Below are 26,695 nucleotides of genomic sequence, written 5' to 3'. Positions count from 1 at the left end.
AGCTGGACACTGTAATGTGGTGTGGAGATCCCGCTGAGCCGGGCCCTGTTATGATCTCATTTCAGCCCCGTTACAGCCCCACAAGGGCAGTTTTATTTCTCCATTTTACAGATGGGGAAAGAGAAACTCAGGTTGCACAAGGAGGCCGAGGGAACACGTAGTGGCAGACGCAGGATTCCACCCCAAATGGATCACCATTTCCAACCTTCATTCAGCCACCCAACCCCGTTCCTCCAGGCATCAGAGGTGCGGCCAGCAGACTTCTTCCCTGGCTGAGCCCTCCAGAACCCTGCCAGCCAGCCTGTGCAGCAGGGAGGCTCCGGGAGGGTGTTTTAGCTGGGCTGTGAGGGGAGAGAGACTTATCGAGGGGGTGATAGTCCTGGCTGAGGGAGGGCACCCCCAGGAGAGCTTAGTGCGTCCAGGGAGCCTGCGTGGGCAGGGAGGGCACAGGCAGGGCAGGGCAGGGACAGCCAGGCTCATGCAGGACTAACAACTCCCTCGTTGTGTACGTGGACCCAGGACTTTCCTAGGACACACCCAATACATGACAGGCTGGAGCCTGGAGCCAGGTGACCACACCCCCTCAGGGGTGTCCTGGATACCACACTGCCCTTGGGGCTTGCCTGTCGTCTCCCACCTTCTGCTTGAGGCTGCTGCGGGGTCCTTGGGGACCACCCTGTCTCAGGACAGAGGACAGATGGAGGCCGTGAGGGGAGCAGGGTTTGCCTGAGGCCCTGGAGCTGCACCCAGACCCTGTGTTTGATGTCCCAGCGGGGCTCGCTCTCCCACGTGGGCCCAGTGCCTCCCTGGGGGAGCCGTCGCCCTTGGACCCTGACCTTGGACCAAGTCACAGAGCAAGGGAGTGGGGCTTGTGGCTTGTGACGTGGCCAGCTTTGTAGCCAATGAGGAGCCCCTGTGGATTGGCAGGGGAACCCCCCCTTGATGCCGTGGAAGTGAGGGCAGCCAGACATTGTGTCCTGGCCCTCTGGGGCCTCGTCCCAGTGGCCCTGCCGTATCCCTCTCAGCGGACCTGGACAGACCAGGGTGCCCTGTGGGTAGTCCAGTCGGTGGGGACAGGCCCCTTCGCTTGGGGCCTCCAGCCCATCCCTGTTCCCCGAGCCTGCCCTCCCAGTCTGGCTACGTCCTCAGGCTCCGTGCGCGAGTGCTGTCTGGGACCGGCTAGGGTCCTGGCTCCCAGGAGCTGAGGGGTGCTGGGACTATCCTAAGATGGTTGGTGTAGGCTCTCTTGGCCTTGGGTTTGCCTGGAGTTCAGCCTGATTGTGGCAAGTTTTACTTGGATTTTCCAGTATTTGGCCTTGGGAGACGGCCGAGGTTCCAGACAGCAGACATGGGGACGTCGTGCATTTCTTTCTCCTCTCCGGCCCTCTGGCCTGGGCCGGTTAGCTGGGAATCAGTGCCAAGTGGCCGTTGCTGTGAAGCCCACTCCTCCTGTGCCGCTGATGTCAACGTGGACGCAGGAGCCAGTGGTGTGGGTTGGATCCCGGCTATGCAGGTGGCCTCTGGGCCCTGCTCGGACACGGTCCTCCCTGAAGTCAGGGGCCAGGGGCCTGGAGGTGCAGAGCTTGGAAGGGGTGGAAGCAAACCAGAGAGGGTGAGAGTGAGGCCAGGGCACCTGGTGGTCCTTTCCAGCGGGAGGGGAGCACTTTGTCCATGGAGAGGGTCAGTCTGTAAGGGGCCTGGGGACTGGGGGCTGTAGGGGTTTTCCGTGCTGAGGCCTGTTGGAGCAGAGAAATCAGTCGTGTTTCCACAGTGTTTGCCTGCCTTTCTTTATGATTTATATTTTATCGTTAAGGAGGGGAGAAAAGATCCTCCCCTCCCCACCCCCGCACCAAATAGAAAGGAAATCCAGCTGAATCTGACACTTTGAGCTTATTCTCTGCTTTTCGTGTGTTCACCAGGTATGGAAATATGCTGACAGGTGGAAGTGGGGACTCTGTGTCCACACGCACCACAACTGCAGACACCTGGCCCACACGCCCGTCCTTGGCACCGAGCCTCTCGCAGACTCGCGGGGGCCGTTCCCCCAGACTGTTTCTGACAAACAAGCAGCCACCTTGCCCTGCCTTGGGGCAGGGCCGGGCAGCGGCTCTGAATGGCGGGCACCGGCCCATTTGGGCAAGGTGGGTGCGGTCCAAGAGACGGGCCTTGTTTGGGGAAAGCTGGGGTTTTGGGTGCAAGGCAGCCCCGGCCCCGCCTTGGGTCACCCACAAGGCCCGGCAGTGTTCTCCCATGGAGCGAGGACCCCAGGCCAGCCTGCACCAGGCAGGCGGGGAGCCCTGCAAACCTTTAGAACAGCAAGATGTTTCCCAGGGATTTCCCCCTGCCTGTGTTTATGAGCCCGCCTACCAGCCCCGGGAAAAGGCCCGAACAGCCGACTGCCCACAGGCAGATGTCTGGCACATGTGTGGCCTGTTTGCCGTTCAAGGGTTGGCCCTGCCTGATGTTTTCACGTCTTGTGCTCGTGTGTAACTCAGATTTAATTTGGTGATTATTAAATGCAGGAACCTGGTAGAGGGGTGTTTTTTTTGTCTGCAGTTTTGCAAAGTGCCATTTGTTTTTGTGATGCATAAGCCTTGTTCCTGCCAAAAGGAGAAAAGGAAAGTCAAAAAGGACTTTGGTGGAGAAACATAACAATGATTTTAATATGGAGATGGTGTGGGAGGGCGACTTCTTTTTTTCAAAATCTGAGTGACCATTTCAGTAAGAGTTTTTGGCCTGTGAGTCATCCTCCTCATTCCTAACTTAGAGTGTCCTTTCCTTTTAAAATAAACACACACACATAGTTTTTGATAGTACATTCACATGTTCACAAATTAAAACAGTACACAGGGAAAGTGTAGCTCCCATCCCTCCCATCCCCCGTGGCCTCAGGTTAACTCCTTATTTGTTTCCTGTGATCCTTCTAGAAATCCTTTATAAAAATACAAGCAAATAAGAAGGTTCTTCTTTTATTCTCCTTTCATATACGAAAGATAGCATGCTAACGTCTAGTTTTCTGAAACTGGCTGCCTTAAATAATAGACCCTGGAAGTGTTTCTGTGTCAGAGCCGAGCCGCTGCCGCCTTTTTTCCAGCACCAGGAAAGTGTGGACGTGCCCACTTTCATTCCCAGGCCCCGGCTGTGGACTCCCAAGCCGGGGGCAGCCCTCTCAGCTGTGAACTGTGTTGCCTGTGGGTCCTTTCAGACTTGCAGGTGTACCCTCTGTGGGCACATCCTGCCACTAGGGTGGCGGGTTGCAGGTTGTACGCGCTTGTCGTCTTGGAGGATATTGCCCAGGTGACACTGAGGGGGCCCCACACCACCGACGGGTGCCTCAGGCGGTCCGTTTCCCCACCGCCGCCTCAACAGATTCTGGTCAGATGTGGATTTTGCCAACCGGATAGGTGAAAGATGGTTTCTCTGTGTCATCTTAGTTAGTATTTTTCTAATCAGTTGAGCATCTTATAGTTAAAAGTCATTCGTATGTCCTCTGCTGTATTCATTTGCCCTTAAAAAAAACTGAGGTGTCGCTCTTTTTCTCGATTCTATATTAGATTAGTTTTTGCCTTGCTATGAGTTGCAAATGTTTATTTCTAATTTGTTCTTTGTGTTTTGACTTTGCTTTTGGCGTTCTTCAACAGCTTTATAATTCACATGCTATGCAATTCACCCATTTAAAGCAAACAATTTTCGTGGTTTTTAGTATGTTCACGGAATTGTGCAATCATCACCACAGTCAATTTTGGAATATTTTCATCATCCCCCCCAAAAAACCTCATACCCATTGCCAGTCACTATTCACCCTTAGCCACCCCAGCCTCAGGCAGCCACTAATCTACTTTCTGTCTCTCTGGATCTGCCTGTCCTGGGTATTTCATATAAATGGAGTCATACAGTAATGTGGTCTCTCGTTGACTGGCTTCTTTCACTGAGCAGCGTAATGTTTTCAAGGTTCATCCATGTTGTAGCATGTGTCAGTAACTCCATTCCTTTTTTTTTTTTTTTTAAATTTATTTTATATTTTTGGTGCCATTGGGTCTTTGTTGCCGCGCGTGGGCTTTCTTTAGTTGCGGCGAGCGGGGGCTACCCTTCTTTGCAGTACGCGTGCTTCTCACTGCGGTGGCTTCTCTTGTTGCGGAGCATGGGCTCTAGGCGTACGGGCCTCAGTAGTTGTGGCACGCGGGCTCAGTAGTCGTGGCTCACGGGCTCTAGAGCTCAGGCTCAGTAGTTGTGGCGCATGGGCCCAGTTGCTCCGCGGCATGTGGGATCTTCCTGGACCAGGAATTGAACCTGTGTCCCCTGCATTGGCAGGAGGCTTCTTAACCACTGCGCCACCAAGGAAGTCCCTGCATTCCTTTTTATGGCCGAAAAATATTCCTGCCACATTTTATTTATCCATTTGCTAATTGGTAGACATTTGGGTTGTTCCCTCTTTTCGGATATTACGAATAATACTGCTGTGAACATTGATGTGCATGTTTTTGTATGGGCATGTGTTTTCATTTCTCTTGGGTACATACCTAGGGGTGGAATTGCTGGGTCCTGTGGTAACTCTGTGTTTAACGTTTTGAGAAACTGCCAGTCTGTTCTCCAAAGCGACTGCACAATTTTACAGTCCCACCAGTGCTTTTAGCGTTTTTTGACGTGTATACATTTTTTATCAAATTTATTAATTCTTTCTTTTATGGCTCTGAATGTTGGATTTTAGAAAGGCTATAAAGGAATTCTGTGTTTCCTCCTAGTGTTTTATGATTTTATGTTGCAGTATTCGGTCTATGTGGAGCTTATCCTGTATGTGGTATGGATATGGAGACAACATGTTTTTTTCTTTTTTTGCGGTACGCGGTCCTCTCACTGTTGTGGCCTCTCCCGTTGCGGAGCACAGGCTCTGGACACGCAGGTTCGGCGGCCATGGCTCACGGGCCCAGCCGCTCCGGGGCATGTGGGATCTTCCCGGACCGGGGCACGAACCCATGTCCCCTGCATCGGCAGGCGGACTCTCCACCACTGCGCCACCAGGGAAGCCCTTTTTTTCTTTTTTAATATGTCTACCCACTGGTCTCCCTACCAGCTATTGAAAATTCCATCTTTTTCTGTCTGCTTTGAGATTCCACCTTTATCATATGCTAACCTGGGGCTATTTCAGAACGTTCTCTTCTATTTCATTAGTCTCTGTGTGTCCTCATATAGTAGTGTACTCCTAATTTTGAGGCTTTGTAGTATGTTTTAGCATCTGGTAAGACTAGTCTCTCCTAATTGTTCTTCGCAGAGGCTTCCTGATTATTCTCACCTGTTTATTTTTCCAATGAAAACTTGAGAATCAGCTTGTCTTGAGATGGGGGAGGGCTGCTGTAGACGTTGTAGATTGGGATTGTGTTAGACTTCTGAATTAACTTGGGGAGAATTCACACCTTTTTGAGGTTGAGTCTTCCTGTCCACAGACAGGATGTCTCTCTATTTGTTCAAGCCCACATTTGTGTTCTGTAAGGTTTTCTTCCTATCTCTTTTCTCTCTCTCTTATATTTTTATTCCTAGAGATTTCACCTTTCGTGTTGCTGGCATGTCTTCTGGCTCCTTTGAAAGCAGGTTTTGGTTGAAGAGGACAGTGGGTTTGACCATCTAGAGTATAGATTCTGTTCCCAAAGCCGAGCTCCTGACCCCTCGGCTGTGCAGCGCTGTCCATGGAGAGCCCCGGGCCCCCACCTTAGCCTGAGCACGGCGGGGTGGGCGCAGGGGGAGGAGGGAGCTCAGGTTAGCCAAGCGCCTCCTTGGCCTCCTACATGGTCTCAATGCAATTAACCCTCCAAACAATCCTGTGACTTCATTTGGGGCTCATATTAGCCTCATTGTCCAAATGAGAAACTGAGGCTGAGAAATTTCAGGACTTCCCAGGGCCCCCAGAGGGCCAGGCTTCCAGCCCAGGCTTGTCCAGCCCCTTCTAGGCCGCTGTCCTGCCTAAGGATCGAACGTTCTCCTGAGCTCGACCCGGAAGTCAAGAGGAATGGTTGCACGTCAACCAGCTGCGGGATTTGGGGCAAGTCTCCTCCCTTCTCTCGGCCTCCGTCTGCCTATTTGCAGATACGGCTGTTAGACTGATTGGCGATTTGCCCGTTTTCCCAAAAAGCATGCCCTTTCTCTGGAAGCCAATATCCGAACAGAGAATGGAGGGCTGGGCTGAGAGGGTCCCAATACTCTGCAGTCCTGTCTCCCTGTGCCTTGACATGGCCCTTGGAGCACCCAGCTCCAGCCAGCTGAACAAAACCCAGGGCCCGCCGTCCCCTCTGGGGCCTTGGAGCCACCTTCAGTGCCCCCAGTCCTGGTGCAGAAGCCGCCCCCAGGATCCCCATGCGTCCCGGCAGTGCGTTAGCCTTGGTCCCCCCGCCAGCGCCCTGTGTGTTTTGGAAAGGTCCCTCGACTTCTGTCAGGCAGAGAATTCCCTCCACGGCAAGCTGAGAGCGAGGTGTTCTTACAAGCCCTGCCCTGAGTGTGTGCTGGCCAGGATGCACGCTGCAGAAAGAAAATGTTTGTTTTCTAACTGTGAGCTTGCCGGGAGGCCCCTTGCCATTCATCGGCTTCCGCACCTTCTGTGTCCAGACGGGCCATCTGCCACCCGGGGCCTGGTGCAGAAACAGCGTTTGCCACAATGTGGCCTGGGCAGAGGGGGGCTCCAGACCACGGGGTTGGCCACCATTCAGAGCACATGCCCACAGCGTCCCGGGACCTTAGGGCTGTGTGGACACACAGTCCAGCTCCCGGGGCTAACCCAGCGGGTCCTTCCTTCCCACCCCACCGGGCTGCACTAGCACCCTCTGTGAGCCGGCCCCTGAGCCAGGCGGTGGGGTGCGGGGTCGGGGCCACAGGGGACCAGCAGGGGACACCTGGGCTCAGGCTTGCTTCTGCAGGGGATGACGTTCCTGCAGGGGTCTAGTGGATGAGGAGACGCCTGCCAGGTGACGGGTGCTCAGGAAACAGTTGTGGCCTCTGCAGCAGTGAGCTGAGGGAAAAGGCCCAGGAAGGCAGGGGCTTCCTAGTAACTGCCAGGGCCATCCTTCCACCCCTCAGATACGTCCTGCCCTCCCCTGGCTGTTTGATTCTAGAACTTGTGATCTGGGAAGAACCTCAAGTGTCCAGTGCCAAGTCTGAGGTGCTCCCTGGGCCCCAGAGGCTCCTCCCTTCAGGCAACTTCATTTTCTGCTTTCAGGCCCCGGCGACCCAGCTTCCCTATCTGGGTTGTAAGTGGCCCGCGTTGCCCTTCTTCCTGAGGTAGGGAAGCAGTCCAGGCTTAAAAGGGCTGCATCGTGTGGGGTCCAAAGGTAATGAGCATGTCACAGAAACGGGCTGGGCCCGACACAGAGCCGAGTGAGCAGGAAGTGGAGCTGGGCGGGGCCTGAGCATGGTGATGGGATGCCGGGAGCGAGGGGCCAGCTGTGCGCGCTACCCTCGGCCACCTCCAGCACCTGCCTGACGCCCGCCACCAGACCCGCAGCTCCGAGCCGGGGCAGCCCACCACCTGACCCCTTGGGCTCTGGGGCTTCCTATGAGAGACAGTCCAGCCTTCATGGGAAACTCCGATTTACCAAAGATGGATTAAAGATAGGCCCCAAATAAGCCGGTGCCTTTTTCTCTTTCCTGAGATAGTTTAAAAAACAAAACAAAACCGCCACCCCAGGAAACCACATACCTCACCGCCCTGGTTGTCTCTGTGCCGGCTTCCAGCACAAGTGAGGCTTAGAAAATTTCCAGGCCCCTTGCCACTCTCATGGCCTGGCGTTTTCTTGATACTTGGAGAATTCTGCTCTCATGAAAGTGTCTGCTTGGGGGAGGAAATGCCTCCGCTTAGCCAGGGCCCTAGCCCAGCAGCTTGCAGCAGAGTGGCTGCAAGGCTCCAGGAGCCTGGGCCAGGCGCGGACCCGGTCTGCTCGTTCTCCCTGGCTGGTTGGGCTTGTTTATACCCCTCTTTCTAGAGGGATCTGAGGTGGTTCCCTAAAAATCAGTAACACAGAGAGATCCATGAATTGGATTACAAAGAGGGAGACAGCATTAGAAAGAGGAGAAGCGAATGAGCCAGCCTCGAAGGATGGTGCCGGAGGAGGGGAGCTGGGGGTCGCTGTCACACCTCGTCTGAGAAGGCCAAGCACACGTGTGCCTTGGGGAGATGCGTTCTGTCCCAGCACGATGCTGAGAAGAAGTTTCACGGGGGCACGACGATGAGGCCCCGGGCTGAGCAAGGAGAGGTCCCCAGCAACCACTGATCCCCAGTAAACGCAAGGCAGGCTGGTCCTGACAGGTGGACTCCTGACGGGATCGGACGGTCAGCCTCTGAGTGGCACCTGGCGTTCCTGTTCTGAAGGAAGGAACAGCAGTACCGATGAGCAGTTGACACAGAGCGCTTTCACCTCCCGTCTTAGGTCGGTTCCTTGGAAGCAGAGCTTCAGCCGGGAATCGGGTCCCAGAGATTAGGAGGCCCTTGGGAGAAACCTGTAGGAAGTGAGGGAGCAGACAGACCAGGGAAGGAGCCCTCAGCCTAACCCAGGGGGGCCCAGCAGTGTGAAGAGCACCTGGGATTTGACCCCCCAGGCCCAGGTCAGCTCCAGAACCCGTATCGGCCAGTCCCTGGCTGTGGGTTGCCCCGGGAGGAAGGGGCAGGGGAGCTGTGCCAGGCGCTGGGGAACGGGCTTCCACGGGTGGGGCCCCAGCAGCCCCGCTTCACATCCATTTTCTCGTGGGACCCTTGCAATGGCCCAGGGAGGCAGCCAGGCCAGTGACGACTGTTCATTTCCCAAATGAGGCGACTCTTGTCAGTGGAGGAGCCAGTCTTGGGCGAGTTCCTCCGACCCCAGACCCTGCGTCCCACGCTCCTCCCCTGGGCCACGCGCACCATGCTCCCGAGGCCTTCCCGGTTCAAGGGCAGGATGGGGCCCAGGGAGACGGGAGTGAGGAAAACAGCCTGTCCTCCTGAGGGCAAGACGACCAGGAGAAAGGGGGCTGCCGCTGCCTGCTCTCGGCCACGGCACCCCAGTCTGCCTTGCCCTTGGCCCCGGGCTGCCTGCCCCAGGCTGGCACTTGGGGAGGGGACGGAGCTCATGGCCCAAGGCTCGGCAGGGTGGGTGGTGGCCGGCGTGCACAGAAGGACGGGGCCGAGTCCGTTAAGTTAATGTGAGGTTCCCGAGGGGGGATTTGGTTTTCAGATTGCAGCTCAAGGCAGAGGTGCCCTCAGCTGGCGAGGGGCTGCGTCCTCCTCGGCCTCTTCACAGTGTGGGTGCTTGGGGCTGGGTGTGGACGGCGGGTGTGGACGGGAGCCGGGCCCGGCCCTCGGGGTGCTCTCACTACCCGGGTCTGGTGGGCCTCTGTCTGCAATGACGGCTGCACAGAGTTCCAGCGGGGCTGAACCCAGGGCCTGGCCAGGGGCCTGCCACCCAGAAGGAGGGGATGGGAGCAGATATCTGCACAGAAGGGCTGTGCAGAGAAGGGGCCGTTGCTTCTGACTTGGGGAGGCTGGGTGGGTGGGCTGAGACACTGCTGCCTGTACCTGAGGCCTGGCAGTTCTGATGGAAGCAACTTGACTTTCAGGGGCTCCATTCCAAAGTCGCTCCAGACTCTAGGACTGGGGTGCTGAGCAGTGTCTCCAGCCACTAGCCTGAGGCCAATGGATGGTCCTGAGATTTGCTACCTGGTCAGGCTCGTGCCCAAGTAGGCGGCCCATCCCTGGGCCAGGGCCGGGTCTGGCATAGGGGGGACTGTCTGTCCCAAAGCAGCCATCTCACCCTGGAAAGATGTTCACACAGTGCTTTGAACTTGTTCGAAGCTTTGCAGCTTTGCCCAGACGTTTTTGAGGGCACACAGGCCTCCAGGCCTCCAACAGGCCTGTGCAGCATTCTTGCATGGGAGCTGGGCTTTGGGGAGTGCGAGCCGCCAGGAGAGGCTGGGTGGGACCCTGCCCCCAGAGCCGCGCCCTGGATGCCAACACAGGATGGGCCCTCCTGGGATGGAGCCTGGGCAGGACACACACACTGCCCCTTTGTGCAGGTCACATTCCTCCCCGGCAGGTGGGGCGTGCCACCGGCTGGGACATTCAGCAGGTTTTCACCGTGGCTGAAACAGCTGAGTTTTGAGTCAACAACGTTTTCAACGTGACACTGGCTTTGTAGCCAAGGGGTAGGTGCCTTTGAGGACTGTCAGAGGGTGGGGTTCAGTGGCATCCTGGGGTTTGCTTGTGACAAACATTCACCAACCAAACCTTGCAGCTTCTTGCCCTGCTGCAAAGCAAAAAGGACCCAGTTATTCCAGACTTTCAGAACGGGGGTCGCCCGGGTGCCCTTCGCCCAGCCCTTATTTGTCAGGTGGGCCAAGGCCCAGAGGTTGGAAGATCTTGTCTGAAGCCATCAGGCCTGTGTGTGGCGGAACCCAGGACTGTAACAGCCTCTCTGACCTCAGCCCTCGCCAGGGCATGCTTGAGGCAAAAGCGACGTCTCTGAAAGGTTCCCGCAAGCTGGGGTCCCCAGCACCCTGCTGCTGGCTGGCTGCAGTTTAACATGACTAGTGCCCAGACACACGCCGTCACGTTTGCCGTGAAGTCAGGCACCTGCCTGCACCTTAGTTAACGCATGTTCGTGGGGCTGAGGGCATCAGGGTCTCGGCATCCCCTGTGACCCATTCACAGCACGTTGGGTTTACGCTGGGCGTTATTATTTGTAACGGGTCACACTGCCATTCGCGGAAATTCCTTACACACCGCTGCTTCTGTAGGCCCGGGCTGAGCCATCCTCCCTCTTCCTTGTCTCTCTACCCAGTTCTCCTTTCGTCCTGGCTCAGGTCTAGGCCACTCAGGAGAGTGGCTGGGAGGCAGAAGGGGGCCCAGGGACCCTCCCGGTGCAGGCATCTGGGGCCTCTGCCCACACACAGCGTTAGGTTTGTGTTCTGACCTGAGGACACGGAGGCTCTTGGGGGCCGTTTTGCACGAGGACCTGCGTCCGGCCCTCTGCTGTGGCAGCGGAGGTAACATGCCCTGTGAGGCCTGGGGCCTCAGCGAGCCCCACGTGGCCCAGGAGGGGCACCGCGAGGGTCCCCAGTCTGGCTCCCACCACGACCTGGGCCAGCATCTCAGGTCTGATTGGTGGCCCAGCCCTTCTTTCCTCAATCCCAGAGCCCCCCACTCCGCCAGTACCCCAGCGTCCCTTTCTCAGTTAATCGAAGGATTCCAAGACGAGCAAACCCATCAGAGCGGTTTCTGCCGTGGCGCCGGCGGGGACGGTGAGCGCGCGCGGCAGGTCCGGCCACTTCCCTCTAGAGAGGGTGCCTTTCGTTTTCCATCCGCCAAGCCTGGTGCAGCGGCTTGCTCGCTGTGACAGCCGGTGGTCACCTTTATTTCAAAGTGACATACGGACACTGCCGCCTGTGAAAGGACGGGGGCCCTCAGGACAGGCCTGTGACCTTGGCATTGGCAGACGTGCGGTGCTCCCCACGCCCCCAAGTCCCCAGCGTGTGCAGGGAGGAAGCCAGAGCCCGGACTCCCTCCTGCTGCCTTCGACACACGTCTCTCCTGTCTCGTCCCGAGAAGGCACAGCATTACTGCTGGTCCTGTTGGGGACCGGGGGGGCTGGGCCGTGGGCACCCTCGTCTGCATAGCCCTCCGTCCTTCCTGACTCTGCTCAGCTGGGAGAGCTGTTGTGTAGCTGAACCCGTGGGTGCGTTGTGCCGAGCCTGCCCCCTTTTGTGATTGGGTGGCCCCAAGCGCCCTTGGGCCGTGTTCAAGCTCTGCCCGCCACGGGCAGGCCCTAGGCTGCCTCCTCCAGGCTGGCCCCTTGCAGAGGCAGAGCCTACGGGTGCAGAGCCCTGGGCAGCCACATTCTCTCACCGGGGCCTCAAAGGGCCCTGTGGGACAGGCAGGGACCATCACTCGCCTCTTACAGATGAGGCAGCTGAGGCCTAGGGAGGCTGAGGGGTGTCTCCGCGGCCCCCAGCTGTGAGCCTGGCCCCTTCCCCAGCAGGGCTGCAGCATCCGTCACCTGAGTGCCTGTTGAGAGCACAGGAGCCCAGGGCTCACGTGGAAACCGGCCCCCTGGGTGGCTGTGATGTGCACCACGTGGATGTCAAGCCAACCCTCCTGGCCCATGTCCCCTCCTATCACGGCGACAGGGTGGCATGGGCACCGTGCCCCCTTTGTGCAGCAGTGCGGCCTGGCGGTGTTTCCGTTTGCGTCAGTAAATCCACTCCTGCTGTGTTCTTCTAATGGCTAAAGAGGCTTCCCTTGTCTGAAAAGACATGCTTTATGGAACCCTTATCGCAGGGAATCTGGGTCACTTTCTTCTTTTCAATTTAACAGCGTGACGAGGAATGTTCATGTCACTGAATTTCTGCATGCGTCCGGGTTGTTTTCTTCAGATAAAAATTCTAGAAGTGAAATTGCCTGATGAAGTGTTCAGATCCGTTTTCAGAAAGGTTGTGTGTGAAGGGCTCTGGGCATGCCCCTGCTCCCCCCACCCCACCGCAGTGCCCCCAGAACTGGTTGTTAGCAAGCTCGTCCTCTTTGCCAATTTGCAGATGAATAACTGCACCTCGCTTTTTCTTTATTAACATGGTGTTCACCGGCCAGGGGTATTTCTTCATACGTTATCCTTGTCCTTGTCCAGGTCGGGGAAGCGGCCGGGACTTGGGTGGTCTTCTGCTGCCCGGCGGGCCCACCAGCAGATAGCCCCAGGGGCCTGGGCCTGGCTGGCTGGGGCGTGCGGGCCTTCGGTTCCAGGAACGTGACCCTGAGTGACGTGTGTGTCTGTCTCCCCCACAGAACTGTCAGACCTTCAGCAGCCTCAGCTGCCTGAGCGCGGGGACGGAGGACCGTGGCCCTCACAGCCCCTTCGCCCTCCACGTCAGCAGCACCAGGTCCTGGACCGCCTTGCTCTCGGCCTCCGGCACGGGGGGCAGGACCCCCGCCGGGACCCCGATCCCCGAGCCTCTGCCCCCGTCCCTGGACGACCACCCCGCCTGCCAGGAGGAGCCGTGCTGCGAGGAGGCGGGTGGCTGCGCCCTCGGCGAGGGCTGTGGTGGGCGTGGGGAGCCGGGCACGGCCTGGCGGGACCACGGGGCTGTCTGCAATAGCCCCTGCTCCCTGGACGGCGAGCTGGACATTGAGCAGATAGAGAACAACTGAGAGGCCCCGGCTGGCGGCAGGGCGGGCAGGGCAGGGGGTGCGCTAGAATCCATAGGCCTCCCGCCACCTCTCCCCCCACCCCTCTCCTGCCGGGCGCCGGGCAGGGCCCCCGGGGGAGCCCCACGCCTGGGCCTGATCAGCGCTTCCTGGAAGGTCTCGGGGCCCAGGAGCGAGCCCACCACCTCCCCAGACGCCGTCCCGCCCTCGGGGTCCTGGCCCAGCACTAGCCGCCTGGCCGGGCCCGCGGTGCAGGGTCTCAGCCTTTCACCAGCACCGCACCCACGCTCCGTGGAGCTACCACGGCCGGGAGAGAAGCTTCTTGGTTTCGGTCTCCTTCCCCCTCTTTCCTGTGGGATGTCGGCGCAAGCATCCCACCGTCCCCGCTGGGCAGTCCCGTGGCGCTGCGGCAGGGCTGGCCCGCTCTGTGTGCTTCCGCCCGGGCTCGGGTCCCTCCGCTGGGGTCACGGCCCTTCTCGGCCTCCTGCTCAGGTTCAGTGGGGGGGAGCTGGCCCACAGCGCCCTCCCTCCCTCAGTCGTATTCCGTGCCTTCTCTCCCAGGCCTCCCACCTGGGGCCTGGGCGGGGTCGGGAGACGCTTCCTTCCGTGGTGACACCAGAACCGTTTAGCCTTAATGCCAAGTGCGGGGCACAGCAGCCCTGGGCTGCCGGGCGGCCTCCACATCTGGACTCTCCGGGTCCAGGGACCAACTCGGGGCGCTCGTTAGAGGCCGTCTAGCTGGGGAGACGTTTGGTGGCTCTGTTGGCCGCAAAGGCAGAGCCACGAGCCCCTCCTGCGGCGTGGACGGCCTGGCCCGGGCTCCTGCCGCTCTGGGGGCCGCTCTGGCAGGGTCGGCAGCTGGCAGCCACTCTCCGTGACCAACCTGTCATGGAGTGTCAGGCGAGTGGAGCGATGTCACCGTAAAAGGGCGACCTCTTGAAAACGTCCTCAGGAAGCAGGACTTCTGTGCAGGCGCACAGCCCCAGGCCCTGCGCTCGTTTCAGGACGGAGGGCGTCTGCTGGCCGCTCTGGGGCCCCGCAGCCTTCACGCGCAGGCTCGTTGTCCGTGGGCCAGGTGGGCCGGGGAGCAGAGGGTGGCGAGTGCCTCTCCCCGCCGCAGGCATAGAGCGAGACGCGCGCGTACCCACCCCGGCTCCGGGCCCCCCCCCCCCCCGTCCCCCGCCCCCCGGGGTTGCCGAGGAGCCCCACCCCGCGACGTCTCCCTCCCAGACAGCTCCTCTCCAGCCCCGCTTGCACACATGCCCCCTGGGCTCTGCTGCCTTGGAATCTGGCTTTTAGCAGCTTGGCGCCTTCCTCAGACGATAGCAGTTGGGTCGGCTTGTGAGCGAGTGGCTCTTTTTCCAGTGAGGCTAAACACATCTGTGCGTTCTCCGGAGCTCGCTGCCGCGACAGAGGCTCTCTCGGAGTCACTTTGCCCCTGCTCATCTGTTCACGGCGGATGCCTCACCGCTGCAGGTCGAGTACAAGTGGCTCTCACTTTCTTTCCACTGAGGAGAGAGACAATGTTTGGGAAACTTTACTTAAACCTTTACTTTCTTACATCAGAAGCGAGGGGGCTCAAGTTCTCATTTATACTTGGCTTTTCTTAAAAGTCAGCCATAAGATGCTTGCAGAAAACCCCAACTCCGTGGCCCCCCAAGATTGTGCTGAAAGCCTCAGGTTGTAGAGCGTAACGGGTGTGCGGGCGCTGGGCAGGTCCCTCCAAAGGCACGTTCCCCTGGGGAGTCGGACGAGGCAGCCGGCGGCTCTGGTGGGGAAGGACGTCTCACCTGACCCCTGCTTGGTGGCCCGTCGTCTTAGAGCTGATCCAGAGGAGGCTAGGGCAGCTGTTCGGTGGCGTCCAGCGACCAGCGTATCAATTCACAGAGTACATGCTGGCGCCCCTCGGCCTCAGAAAGCCTGGGGTGGGAGGTGTTGACACCTGGCCGCACCAAGAGTGGCCATAGGGGGCGCATGCAGGACAGCAGTCCTTCCCGGGGAAGGACAAGCAGGATCCCGCCTCCCTCACCCACCGACAGGGGCGAGACTCAGCCAGGATGGGCCTCTCCTCGGGGCCGGGAGGGAGGGCACATGGCGGTGGGTGGGTGTCACGGGCCTGTGGCGCAGGTGACGCCCTTGGACCCTGCCAGTCACTTCCCCCCCTTCCCAGGCCTGGTGGCAGGGAAGGACAAGCAGTGGCCCCATCGTCCCCACCTCCCCGCAGGCTGGTCCTGTCAACCCAAAAGGCAGAAGGGATCCCAGCCCAAGGCAGGGTTTGGCCCTTTCCAGCCACCTCAGGCCTCTCTTGGCTGTTCTGCCCCAACCGAAGCTCCTCGCCAAAGCCCAGGACAGCAGCAGGGAGGGGAGAGGATGGCCAGTGACCCCTCTCAGAGAAAGAGACGGCCTTCCAGTGGCTTCACGTCGGTCTTAATTGAAGGCAGCAGGCCTCGTCCAGAAGGTGCTGCCACACCGCCAGAGGCCATCTGTGCTCTGCTCCTCTGCCACCGGGAATTTGGTCTTGGAGGGAGGCTGCCTCTGACCCCAGCGGGCTGCCCCTGGGGGCAGCAGGCGGCCTGGTGGGCTCCCCGCAAGCCTCACTTCTGCTGGGGCCCTGCCTCTTGCAGCCCATGAACTCCTGCCTCTGAGGAAGTTCAGAGCCGGGAGGGAGGGCGGTGCCAGGCCGTCCGCCGGCCCCGGGGGCCCTGAAGGACGAGAACGGGGTCGTGGGTGGGGAGGGGGGGGGCTTCCTGTCCCGGGGCATCCCTGCTCACTCCAGAGGGAGCGCCTGCTAGAGCCGCTGGACTAACGGGCTGCTGCCTGTGAGGGCCGGGCCGGGGGCCAGGGCCACAGCCTCGCCGTTTACATTACCGCAAACTCTCTTGCCTTACGGTGGAGGCCGGGGTCCAGCCCAGGGCCCACAGGCAGACACGACATCCGGGCCACAGGAGCGCTTGTTCTGATCATGCATATGAATTTTCATTCTCAGAAAGCCTTACTTTTCAGCAAAATTTTTGTAGCAGGAAAGTCTTGTGAATTTGTACGCGGAAAGAAAATTTAAATAAAGGAGAAGTCCACCTTAGAAAAATAAACAAACCCAACATCCAAATGGGTCTCCAGGCAGGGTTGGCGTGTTCGTTTCCGCGCTCTGGCTGGCGCTGCCGGGGCCCTCAGCGCAAGCCCTGGGTGCCCCACCGCAGGCTCAAGTCGCGTGTGCTCTGGCCTCGGGGCCGGTCACCCGAACGATGACCGCTTCAGGCCCCGCGGCCTGGGGCGCGAGCGGTACCCCCCCACCCCGGCGCTGCGGCGGCAGCCCGGCCAGGGCGGTGCCTCCGTGTAGGCAGTTGTGCCGCGTCTTGCCACGGCCACGCAGTTGGCCCGACCCCTCCCATTGGTGCCAGAAGAAACCATTCCTCTTGAAAGAGAAAAAGATTAAAAAAAAAAAAAAAAGAAATCCCAGACCGCAGCGGAGATCTTGTAGCCTAGGTAGGATAGTCTGACCTTCTAGCATAGTCTCTTTGGCAAAGAAATTGTGTTTCAGTGCGGGGGTGGGCGATGCCCCGGGGCGCGGGGACGGCGAGTCGGCGGTTTCTCGGGCCGTGTGCGCTTTCCCAGCTGTACCTCGTGGGCACTGGGGAGCCTCAGGAAGTGTGGCGGCCAGGACGGGCAGTGTTGGGCCAGGCCCCTGCCCGGGGCGAAGCGCTGGGTGCAGAGGCGCTGGGTCTGTCCCCCACCTCCACCCACCGCAGCCTGTCCTCCGCACGGGCCGCGACTGTCTTGCACTAGAGCCGCTCTAGTCTCTCAGGAATTTGCTTGTTACTTTTACTGTGTAAATAAAGCTTCCTGGTTCAATACCCAGCTGCCGGGAGCCGGCTGTGTGCTTTCTGTTGGGTGTGGCAGATCGGAGGGTCCCCCCTCTGCCTTTGGGACCCTTCGCTCTGGACTGGCATGGGCGGAGCCTGGGCCCTTCTATCCCCTCCGAGCCGCAGGGTCAGGTCTGTAAGACGGGGAGAGTGGACACCTCAGAGCTGTCGAGAGGCTCAGGTGCAGGAGGCTGTGCGCGACCACGCTGGGGGTGCTGTGATCGCGGGGGCCCCCAGCACCGGGACGGTTCGTACCTGTGTGTTCCGGCTGGAGATGCCTGCCATGCGAGGCCACGCAGCAGCTGCTCCGGGATGCACTGCTGCAGGGCGCCTGGCCTGGAGCCCTGTGGGCCTGCGGGGCCCCCTGCCCACCAGGGTCACCAGGGAGGGGGCGGAGGCTGGAACCCCACGCTCCTCGGAGGGCAGCACGGCTCAGATCTGTGCTGCTCGGGCCGAGGGGTCGCCAGCACTCACAGCTCAGCTCAGAGTGGGCTCCAGGGCACACGGTCCCTGTGCCTGGCCCCCAAGTCAGGGACCCCTCGCTAACCAAGCTCAGGAGACCAGGATGTTTGCAGCCTCGAGGACAGGCTTAGGGAGGCTTCTGTCATTTCTATAACCCAAGGTTGGCCCACATCATCTGACCGCAGAGGTTCTGCCTGGAGATCTGTTAGGTCCTGAGGGGATGCCCCCCTGGGAACGAGACACAAGAGCACCCCGTCCAGACTGTTATTGTTCTCTCTTTAGCAGCCGTTCCTTCTTCAAACAAAATGGTCCATGAACGTCTAGTTTACGAAGCAGGTGAAGCAAGGCTGCTGTGGCAGAAGCTGGGGGGTGTGAGGTGCAGCCTTGCAGCCCCAAAGCCCAGGGGCCCCGGGACCCAGCCTCGCGTCCCCCATGACTGGCAGGGGAGGCTTCCGCAGAGTGGCCCCGGATGGACCTACAGCCCTAATAGCTCCTTGCCTGCCCCGCTCAGGTGACAACCCTGGCTGTGCTCGGGTCTGGACCTGGGGCTGGCGCCGGCCCTTCTGTCGGGCCATGGCCCGGGTGGAGCCTTATCTCCCTGGCTCAGCTCACCCAGTGGTGCCTCCCCTGTGGCAGGGGGAGGACACCGTCTTGGGCACAGGCTCTGGGGCTCACTGGGCAGCAGCTCAAATGCCCTGCCGTTGGGTCCAGCTGCAGGTCTCTGGGCCTGGCCCCGCTGTGGACCGCCTGCAGCTGACATGGGCCACCAGGACATACGCTGACTCCAGGCAGCCTCCTCATACGCAGACAGGGCTTGTAACACTCTCAGGGCTTAAATGAGAGAATCAACACTAAAAAAACCCCAGTACCACACTAGACAGACAGTCCAGTCCAGACTGTGTTAAAACATTTATCTCCATGTGGAAAGAGGGGTGAAAGGAAATGCGTCCAGATACTAACAGTGGTCAGGCTCTGAGTGACCCGTGTGGCTCCTTTGTAAACTTTTCTGTTCATGTTCCTATAGTAACATATTGCTTTTATAATCTTATTTTAAAAAAATCAAAACATAAGAAAAAATGAGATGATACAAAGTGTCCAGTTTGTTTCTCATCTAAAGCGGGACAGTTCTGAGCGGGAAGGCGGGACCTAGTGGATACTCAGGCTGGGTGGAGGTGGCACCGTGAGCGCCCAGCAGGCGCCCACGCGTGTCCCTCCCAGCGTCCCCACCCCTGTGCCCCTTCCTCCTGCCGCTGCCCGCCCGCTCCCCCGAGAGGCGCAGGCATGGCCCAGCGGGTAGGCCAGGCCTTTGCAGGGACCTCGTTCACCTGCTCTGAGGAGGAGAGAAGCGCCGCAGCTGTCTGGGCCCCATGGTGGGCACACACCTGCCGGCGAGGACTCGGACCCCTCAGCCTGGCTCCCAGCTCCCGGCAGGGCAGCGAGAGGATGGTGTGGATGCCCTCCTGGTGCCACGCCCCTCTCCTCTCCCGTGCGAGTTTGGCTGGAGCCGCCATTGCCCTGCCCCAGGGTCAGCCTGGGACTTTCTTGGGACCCGGATCCAGCCAGGCCTGGATTTGGAAGCCTCGTAGATGATAAACTCCTGCTGGATTAACCCAGTTTGAATCGGGTTTTCACACAGGGCTGGTACCATGTGGACGCTTGAGTTGGGAGATCTGGGGGTAGGTGAGGCCCTTGTGCCCCCGTCCTGCCCTCTCCTTTGCCCCACCCGTCCCTCCCCCTTCCAGCAGCTCTGCTGGGTGGCCCCAGAGCCTGGAGTGTCTGCTGGCCCTGTGGCAGATCTGGGGCGCATCTCCTGACCACAGACAGGTCCTCAGGCCACTGCCAGCTCTGAACTCCAGCCCTACCTGTGGCCTGTGGCTCCGTCTATCTCTGGCCCGAGAACTGTCCTGCTTGGGGGTGGGGAAGGAGGGTGGGCATCAGGCCAGGGCCCGACAGCTGGAAGGACCCAGGGGTGAGGCAGGTCATCCTCACTTCTGGGCAGCCCCCGGCGCCGCAGCAGGAGAGGGGTCAGCATCCCCAGTGGGGCGACGGGGCACCCTGGCCTGGCCGGGCCTGGTCCCCGGCAGGGCTCAGGGAAGGGTGGGATAGCTGAGGTTCGGGGGTACATGGCGTGCCCAGAGTAGGGCTGGACCTCAATCCCGAGGCACATTTCATCTCCACTGGGAGGATGCCAAGGTGCTCCTCGCCTGGAAAGACAGCCACCGGGACCACCGCAGGTCATCCCCTGTGGAGGGATCGTGGAAGGGACTAGAAAGGGCATGGGATGCAGGGTCAGACCTTGATTTGAGCCTCGGCTCTATCCTTGCCAGCCGTCAGCCCGTAGGCAAGTCAGTTTCCCTGCACCTCAGTTTCCTTACCTGTAAAATGGGGAGATGACAGTGTCCACTTCACAGAACCCACAGCTCGGGGGGGCAGCGTGTTCTCCACCCAAAGCAGGGGTCTGCGCCTGCTGCCCCTGAGTCCCTCTCCGTCCTCACTCCTGGGCAGCAGCTCGCAAGGGGAGGCTCCACTTGTCCATGGAGAGCGGGACCCCCCCAGCCTCCTTCCTCCAGAACCATACTGCCCTGCCTGCAAGCCCCTGCTGAGGACAGCAGGCAAGGGCAGCCCACGAAAAAGGAAAGACAGAAAAGAGGGAACAAACCCAACAGAAGGCTGCAGGCCCGTCCCCGCACAGTCGCCTTCCGAGCCCTGGTGCCTGCTGCCCGCACTGCGCTGGTCACCTAACGAGCTGGAATTAGGGGACTCCGTCCAGGGGCAGGCCGTCTGCATATCTGCCAGCTAACAGGCCAAACGCCCCTCCTCCCCTGCAAGCCAGTGACCCGAGCCTGGCCGGTGGCCTCATCTTGCTGAAGAGACTCAGCTACCACCGTTTCTTCCTAATCCTGATTTAATGGTGGCCGGCCTGGCGGGCAAGGCCTGGGGACCGCACAGACCCCCACCGGCCCTGCTCCCGTGCTGGGGACTCAGGTTCAGGGCGAAGCGTTCTATCATCACCTGCCTTCGTTTAATGGAAATCCCGTGACGGAAGACTCACGACCTCTTTCACGAGGAGTCTCCCGAGATTTGTCAGTGGGTTCTGGATGGATTTGGGGAGAAACAGAGCATTCAAGTTATCTGTTCTGCTGATCGATGCTGAAACCTGAAACTTGGGCCGTGAGTGAATCTGGGAAGCCCGCGGCTCACTGCCCGCCACCTCGGGCTGCTGCGTGAGGGAAGGCCCACGCTTGCCCTGTGCACCTGGTCCCCGTGGGGCCTCAGTTTCCCCCTCTGTTAAACAAAGGGTTTGAGGCAGGCGAGGTGTCTCAGGGCCCTGGCCCCCTGACGTGCAGGGGCTCAAGTCCAGGGCAGGATCAGGGACGGTGCCTCCTCCCTGCCGCCCACCCCGCGCAGTCAGAGCCGGAGTCGCCGTGGGTCAGGGCAGAGAGTTGATTTAACCGTTAGTTTCCTGGGTGTGACACATTCAAGTCTATCGAGTTCAGGCTCCAGAAGGTACCCTCCACCTGCCACCTGGATTCCAGAGCTTACAATTCTTGCTCGAAGGACGGCAGTCTTTAAAGTGCCCCTGGGAGCCGCTCCATTTGGGTTCCAGAGGTGACTTGGGATAGAAATGGCGGGCTGCATTGTTTGGGGGGTTCGTGGGGAGTGCTGAGCGGTCCCTCTGACACCAGGTGAGGGCAGGGGCCGCTGGGCAGTCCCGGGGAGGCTGGCTCGGCTCTGGCCGCAAGGACTCTGCTTGGGAGTCCCCGCTTTCTCCAGGCGCCTCCCTAAAATTCAAGGGCTGTTTGAAAAGAGGCAGGGGGCAAACGCCAGAGTCCGATTCGGTAGCGCATTGAAAGGTCTGGCCGACTGGAGAGAGAATGGGTTTGGGGATTCGACAGCTGTGCCCCACCTCTTGACTTCCACTAGGGAAGCACAGGGAGGGGCTGGGCCAGCAGGTGGGGATCAAACTTCACCCAGGAGGCTGGGAGGTGTGCCCGGAGAGGAGGAGGGAAGGGGGGTCGGCAGAAGGAGACGGAGGAGGGGCTGGTGGCTCAGGGGCAGGGCAGCCCAGAACTGCTTGGCTGGCACCCTCTCGCTTGCCCGTCCAGGCCAGGGGGCAGTGCCTCGGATGGTGTGGGCACAGGAGAGGGCGGCAGGAGGCTAGGGGCCCTCCCAGAAAGCCTGTCACTTGTCCGCGTGCTGCAGCAGCAGGTCCACAGCCTCCGCCAGGTTGTCCACATACCCATCAGCCTTTATTTCCGGGTGGTGCTCGTCACTGGGCCTGCAGAGAGCAGGACCATAGGTTAGTGGATCAGTAACCCCAAGGTGACCCCTGCGAAGCCACTGCCTCCCAGCATCTGGCACGGGCCCGGCCTTGCCCTCGGGAGACCTGCAGGCCCTTCTGTGCCCCATTGGGCAGGCTGGTCTTGGCCAACGGCTGTCCCTGTCCTCCCCACGCCCCAGGCCCGGCCGCCGCAACTCAAGAGCACACACACGTCCCTCCTGACTGTCCGTCCACCTAGACTCCTCCCTGTGCCCCTCCCGTTGGAAGCTTGCTCGGAGCCCCGTCGCGGTGACCACTGGCCCCTGCTCCGTCCGTGCTGCCAGCAGAAGGATCACACCTCTGAGAGCGGGGCCCTGAGTTCGGTCCTTCTCTGAGTTTCCTGCCCAAACCCCAGGGGGCTCATGTACCATCTGCTCAGCGCCCGCAGAGGCTGCTCCCACCCAGCAGAGGAAGGCTCCTGGCAAAGCTGCCCTCTGGCTGAGATTTGGGGGGCTAGAAGCTCCCAAAGCCTTCATCCAGGCCCTGCTGGATTCCCTGAGGTCCCACTGGATGCTGAGGACAAGGGGAGCGAGACCACACGGCGCGTGTGGGTGCCTGTGGGGTCCGTGCAGCACCCAGGGGACCCCGTGTGGGTGCTCCATGGTGGGGGCTGCGGGCTGGGTCCTGAAGCAGAGCAGGGCTCCAGGTGGACACATGGAGGCGGAGGAGAACTGCAATGGGGCTGGGGCCCCGGCCACAGGAGGGAGGAGGGGCTCGGGCTGGGCTCCAGGCCACGTCCCCCAGAGTCTTGACAGTTGCGGGAGGAACTGGGACCTCATTCTGGGGGCCGGGGGCAGCCTGGAGGGCTGTGAACCGGAGCGTGGTGTCCTGGCGACAGGAAGGGCCGTCCCACTGCTCGCGGGCTGGAGCTCGGCGGGGTTAGGGGCCACTCCGACTACCCCAAGGTCTGACCCAAGCGCCCTGGGAAAGCACACGGCACCCTCCCAGCACCGGGCCCTCACCTCGGAAGCCCCCACCCTGGCCTGGAAGGAAGTGGTTGAAGTTGGCTCTGACACCATCATTAAAGTCAAGTTGCCCCTTTGAAGGGTTTGGCATCTATGAAGCACGTGACCCTAAAATGCTGTCCTGGGCAACGGCACCTTTTCTTTTAAAGAGCTTTCAGCCCAGGAGCCTAGAGGCCCCCTCCCCAGGGGCTGCTGAGGCCTGGGACCTGGGCAGGGGTGTAGGGGGAGGGAAGTGCGGACACTCCTTATGACTGAGGAGGGCCCACCTTTGACTCTGCACGGTCCCCCTTCCTGCTGTAGTCCTCAGGCACGGCCCTCCCACGTCTCCCATCATTTTCTCCTTCCATCCTCGGGGAGGAGGCAGGTGCCCCCCTCTGACAGGTGAGGAAATGGGGGCTCAGCGAGGTTCAGAGACTTGCTCGAGGCCATGCCGCAGGGAGAGCAGAGCCGGGCATCTGACCCGGTTCCTCTGATTCCCAGCGGTACTCTGGGCGCCAGAGCCTCCAAGGGCATGCGCTGCCACTGGGCACTCCCACCCCCCCAAGAAGGTCACAGTGGGCAGCGCCCACTCCACACAGAGGCCACCTACAGATGCCAGGGCCGGCAGGCATCGCTCCTCTGGTCTTCTCGAGCGGGGCCACCCTGCGGCTCAGGGATCGACACACTCACAGACAGGTGCCGCGGAGGGTACATGACTCCACCAGAGGTGAGGCCCCAAACATGAGCCTTGGGGACAAGACAAGGGGACGAGTGCACAGGGACCCTCACCGCCACCCACAGGATCAGCAGCTCTCTCGTGGCAGTGGAGGTACTTTAAGGGATCACTATTTCGTTCTTGCCAGATCCAGACAGTCTACAGTGAACGTGGGAATTAAGACCCACGTTATTCTGCATCAGTGCTGAAACACTCACTTGTTCATAGCGAAAGGTCGTATGTGGCACACACTCTGGAAAACCATGTGGGGACCTACTTGTGACACACAGTTCCACTCCTAGGTGTGCAACACAGCAAAAGCGCATCGACATGTTCACCAAAGACACGTACTAGAATGTTCCGAGCAGCTTCAGTCGCAATAGCAAAAAGGCAGACACTGCACAAATATCCATCAGCGGGAGAACAGAGGAACAGAGGGTGGTACGTGCACACGTCAGAGCAGCACAGGACAACACCACCCGCAGTGAATCACCCGCCACACGCTGCAGCATCTACCCACCCCCTCCCCCCACAGACGTCACGACGGGCAGGAGAACCAGGCGCGAAGACCCCAAACCAGACCACCTGTTTGTATCAGGTTCGGGAACAGGTACAACCAGCCTCCCGTGCAGAGGCCAGAAGATGGTTCCCTCCTGGGGGAACGGGGTGGGGGTGCTGGCAGTGTTCTAGGTCTTGACCTGGGTGGTGGTTACAGGGGTGGCACATGGCGGAAAATGCATTCTTCATTTTCAGTGCACTTTCTATGCACATAAACATGCATATGTAACACGCTTGAGGTAGATGTTATACCTCGAAAATTTAATTGAAAAGGTCGCATACAATCTCACATATATAAGGTGTCTATCTCCCATCACTGCGGCTATTCTCTATGGCCTATGGGTCACATTCCTCCGGCAGCCTGTTTTCGTACAACCCTTGAGCTCAGAATGGTTTTCATATTTTTAAAACTTTGTAAAAAGAAGAAAATGTGCGACAGAGACCACAGGTGGCCTGCGAGCCTCAACCAGCTGCCTCTTGGGCCTCTGCAACAAAGGCTTGGGGAGCCCTGGTCCCGGCTGTCCACCCTCCGTGGGCCCCTTCCTTTCGGTCCTCCCCGCGGCGGGCGCTCACGGCCTCCCGGCCACCCAGGTGCTCTGTGGACGGCCCTTCCTGCGGGAGGGTCTTCCTCCTTGGGAACCCAGGCCTTCCTGGTGTGCAGACAACTCCTCCCCTGTACAGACTGATGGGTGCCCCCTCCCTCGGGTCTTTCCGAAGCAGGTGGGGGAGGGGATAATTCTCTGGGCGGCTCCACCTGAGAGGGGCCGGCCTGGCCCAGGGTACAGCGAGCTGGGCTGGCAGGTGGGCAGGAGGCGCCCTCTGAGAAATGGAGACGGAGCACCTGAATGGGCAGTAAACCCACCCCTGGCAAACCATCTCTCTGCCTCAGTTTGCTCATCTGTGCCCTGAGCGTAACAGGCTCCACCCCTCACCCACCTGGCGACCTTGGGTGAGCGCGCACGCCTCCACGCCGCGGCGTCCCTGTCTCTACATGAAGGTAACCCCGGGAGAAGCGCGGGAGACACGCGAGGCTGGAGGGGCCCCGCAGGCCTCGTGCGGGCGTTCACGGTGATCACAACCCGTGAGGACGCAGTCAGCCGTCAGGCAGGGAGCCTGGCCAGGACCCGGCCTTGGGCCCTGCCCTGGGCGCACAGGCTGCTGGGGCGACAGACAGAGGGACACGCGGATCCACATCAGCACCCGAGGCGCAGGGAGGACAGTGAGTTTGGGGGGTGGGGGTGGGGTGGGCGAGTGTAACCACAGGCACTGCCAGCAGGAGGGGCAGGGAGGCCGGGACCCTAGGGGACGTCCCAGTGGCGGTACCAGCGCCCTGGCCCCCTGGCCCGTGGCCTTGCCTCGTGCTGGCCTGTGTGCGTGAGGCTGCAGCCCTGCATGGCCCGGGGTGCGCCCTTATGGGTCTCCCTCAGCTGCCCCTGGGGCTGGAGGGCAGCCCCGAGGCCCGGCTCCCCGACAGGGCAGTGCCCCAGCCACCACTCAGGAGGGGGTTGTCAGGGGAGGGGGACATCTTCAGGCTGCACCTTCCCAGGCGCTGACACCCCTTGTCCCCACTCTGTGCCCCCTCCCACCAGTTCCCATCAGATTCCTGACTTTTCTCTCCTCGACAGTGAGGCCAGTGGCTGCTCAAAGAACCGGAACTTCTCCCAGCAACCCCCCCCCCCGCAACCCCGATTCGTCATCCCTGTCATCCCCTGGGCAGCTGGCCCAGGACTGTCCTCCTCAGACCTTCACTGGCCCTTGGGCCAGGTTTACTGTCCAGTCAAACGAACTCCACCCCAAGAGGGAAGAAAAAATCCGCCCATAAAATATGCTTCATAGGGCTTCCCTGGTGGCACAAGTGGTTGGGAGTCCACCTGCCGAGGCAGGGGACACAGGTTTGTGCCCCGGTCCAGGAGGATCCCACATGCCACAGAGCAGCTGGGCCCGTGAGCCATGGCTGCTGAGACTGCGCGTCCGGAGCCTGTGCTCTGCAACGGGAGAGGCCACAACAGTGAGAGGCCCGCGTACAGCAAAAAAAAGAAAAAGAAAAACAAAAAGAAGATGCTTCATAATGAGATTCAAGGCGGCCCCAGCGAACGGTACCAAGCCGAATGGGTACGTGGCTAATTACGTTTAATTACATATCATTTAAATTCAAGAATCCATTAAAAGAAAGGATTGCATTAGCAGCCGGCCGCTGTTTGCCAACAGAGGAAATCGTGGACTTTCATGTCTTAATTACGTGATACTGCTGTGGGCTGTGGCTCTCAGGGAGCCGGGGTACATGGAGGGGACTCATCCTGGGCCCGCCCCCCTCGAAGCCCCCGAGACAGCTATGCATGGCCTAACTGGGCAGGAGAGGCCTCCACTGCACGCTGGCCAGTGACCTGCAACCCATGGGGCCTCAAAGATGTCACACTACAGAAGCTGAACCAAGAAACCCAGCAAGCACATGCCCTTTGGCAGTGGGAACAGAAACAGGGGGTAATGGACAAAGGGGCCAAGAGACGCCCCTGGCTTTGAGCAGGCCCTGCCAGGACAGGGCTGCACGCGTGGGGAAGGAAGGGGAGAGGCGGGCACGGCTGGGCCGGGAGGGCTGAGACGGGAGCGGGGAAGAGACAGACAGGCAGACAGAGGACACAGAGAGACACACACACTCAGGAAGAGAGACGGAGGGAGGGAGGGAAGAGAGAG

At 60.1% G+C, this 26,695-nt stretch overlaps 2 protein-coding genes across 2 annotated transcripts in view; one reads left to right on the top strand and one right to left on the bottom strand.

Moving 5' to 3' along the window:
* FAM53B (family with sequence similarity 53 member B) overlaps positions 1-13,259 on the top strand; it is a 74,199-nt gene extending 60,940 nt beyond the window's left edge. The window contains exon 4 of the mRNA XM_060125915.1: positions 12,785-13,259. Coding sequence (XP_059981898.1) covers positions 12,785-13,147 — 363 coding nt within the window. The 3' untranslated portion in view covers positions 13,148-13,259. The remainder of the gene's footprint in view (positions 1-12,784) is intronic.
* Positions 13,260-20,896: 7,637 nt separating this feature from the next.
* The window catches only part of LHPP (phospholysine phosphohistidine inorganic pyrophosphate phosphatase), a 134,885-nt gene continuing 129,086 nt past the window's right edge, over positions 20,897-26,695 (bottom strand). The window contains exon 7 of the mRNA XM_060125917.1: positions 20,897-21,745. Within this exon, the coding sequence (XP_059981900.1) occupies positions 21,649-21,745 (97 nt within the window). The 3' untranslated portion in view covers positions 20,897-21,648. The remainder of the gene's footprint in view (positions 21,746-26,695) is intronic.

The sequence above is a fragment of the Lagenorhynchus albirostris genome, chromosome 16 (assembly GCF_949774975.1).
Source record: "Lagenorhynchus albirostris chromosome 16, mLagAlb1.1, whole genome shotgun sequence".
NCBI classification, from domain to species: Eukaryota; Metazoa; Chordata; class Mammalia; order Artiodactyla; family Delphinidae; genus Lagenorhynchus; species Lagenorhynchus albirostris.
This window is presented reverse-complemented; position numbering and strand designations above follow the sequence as displayed.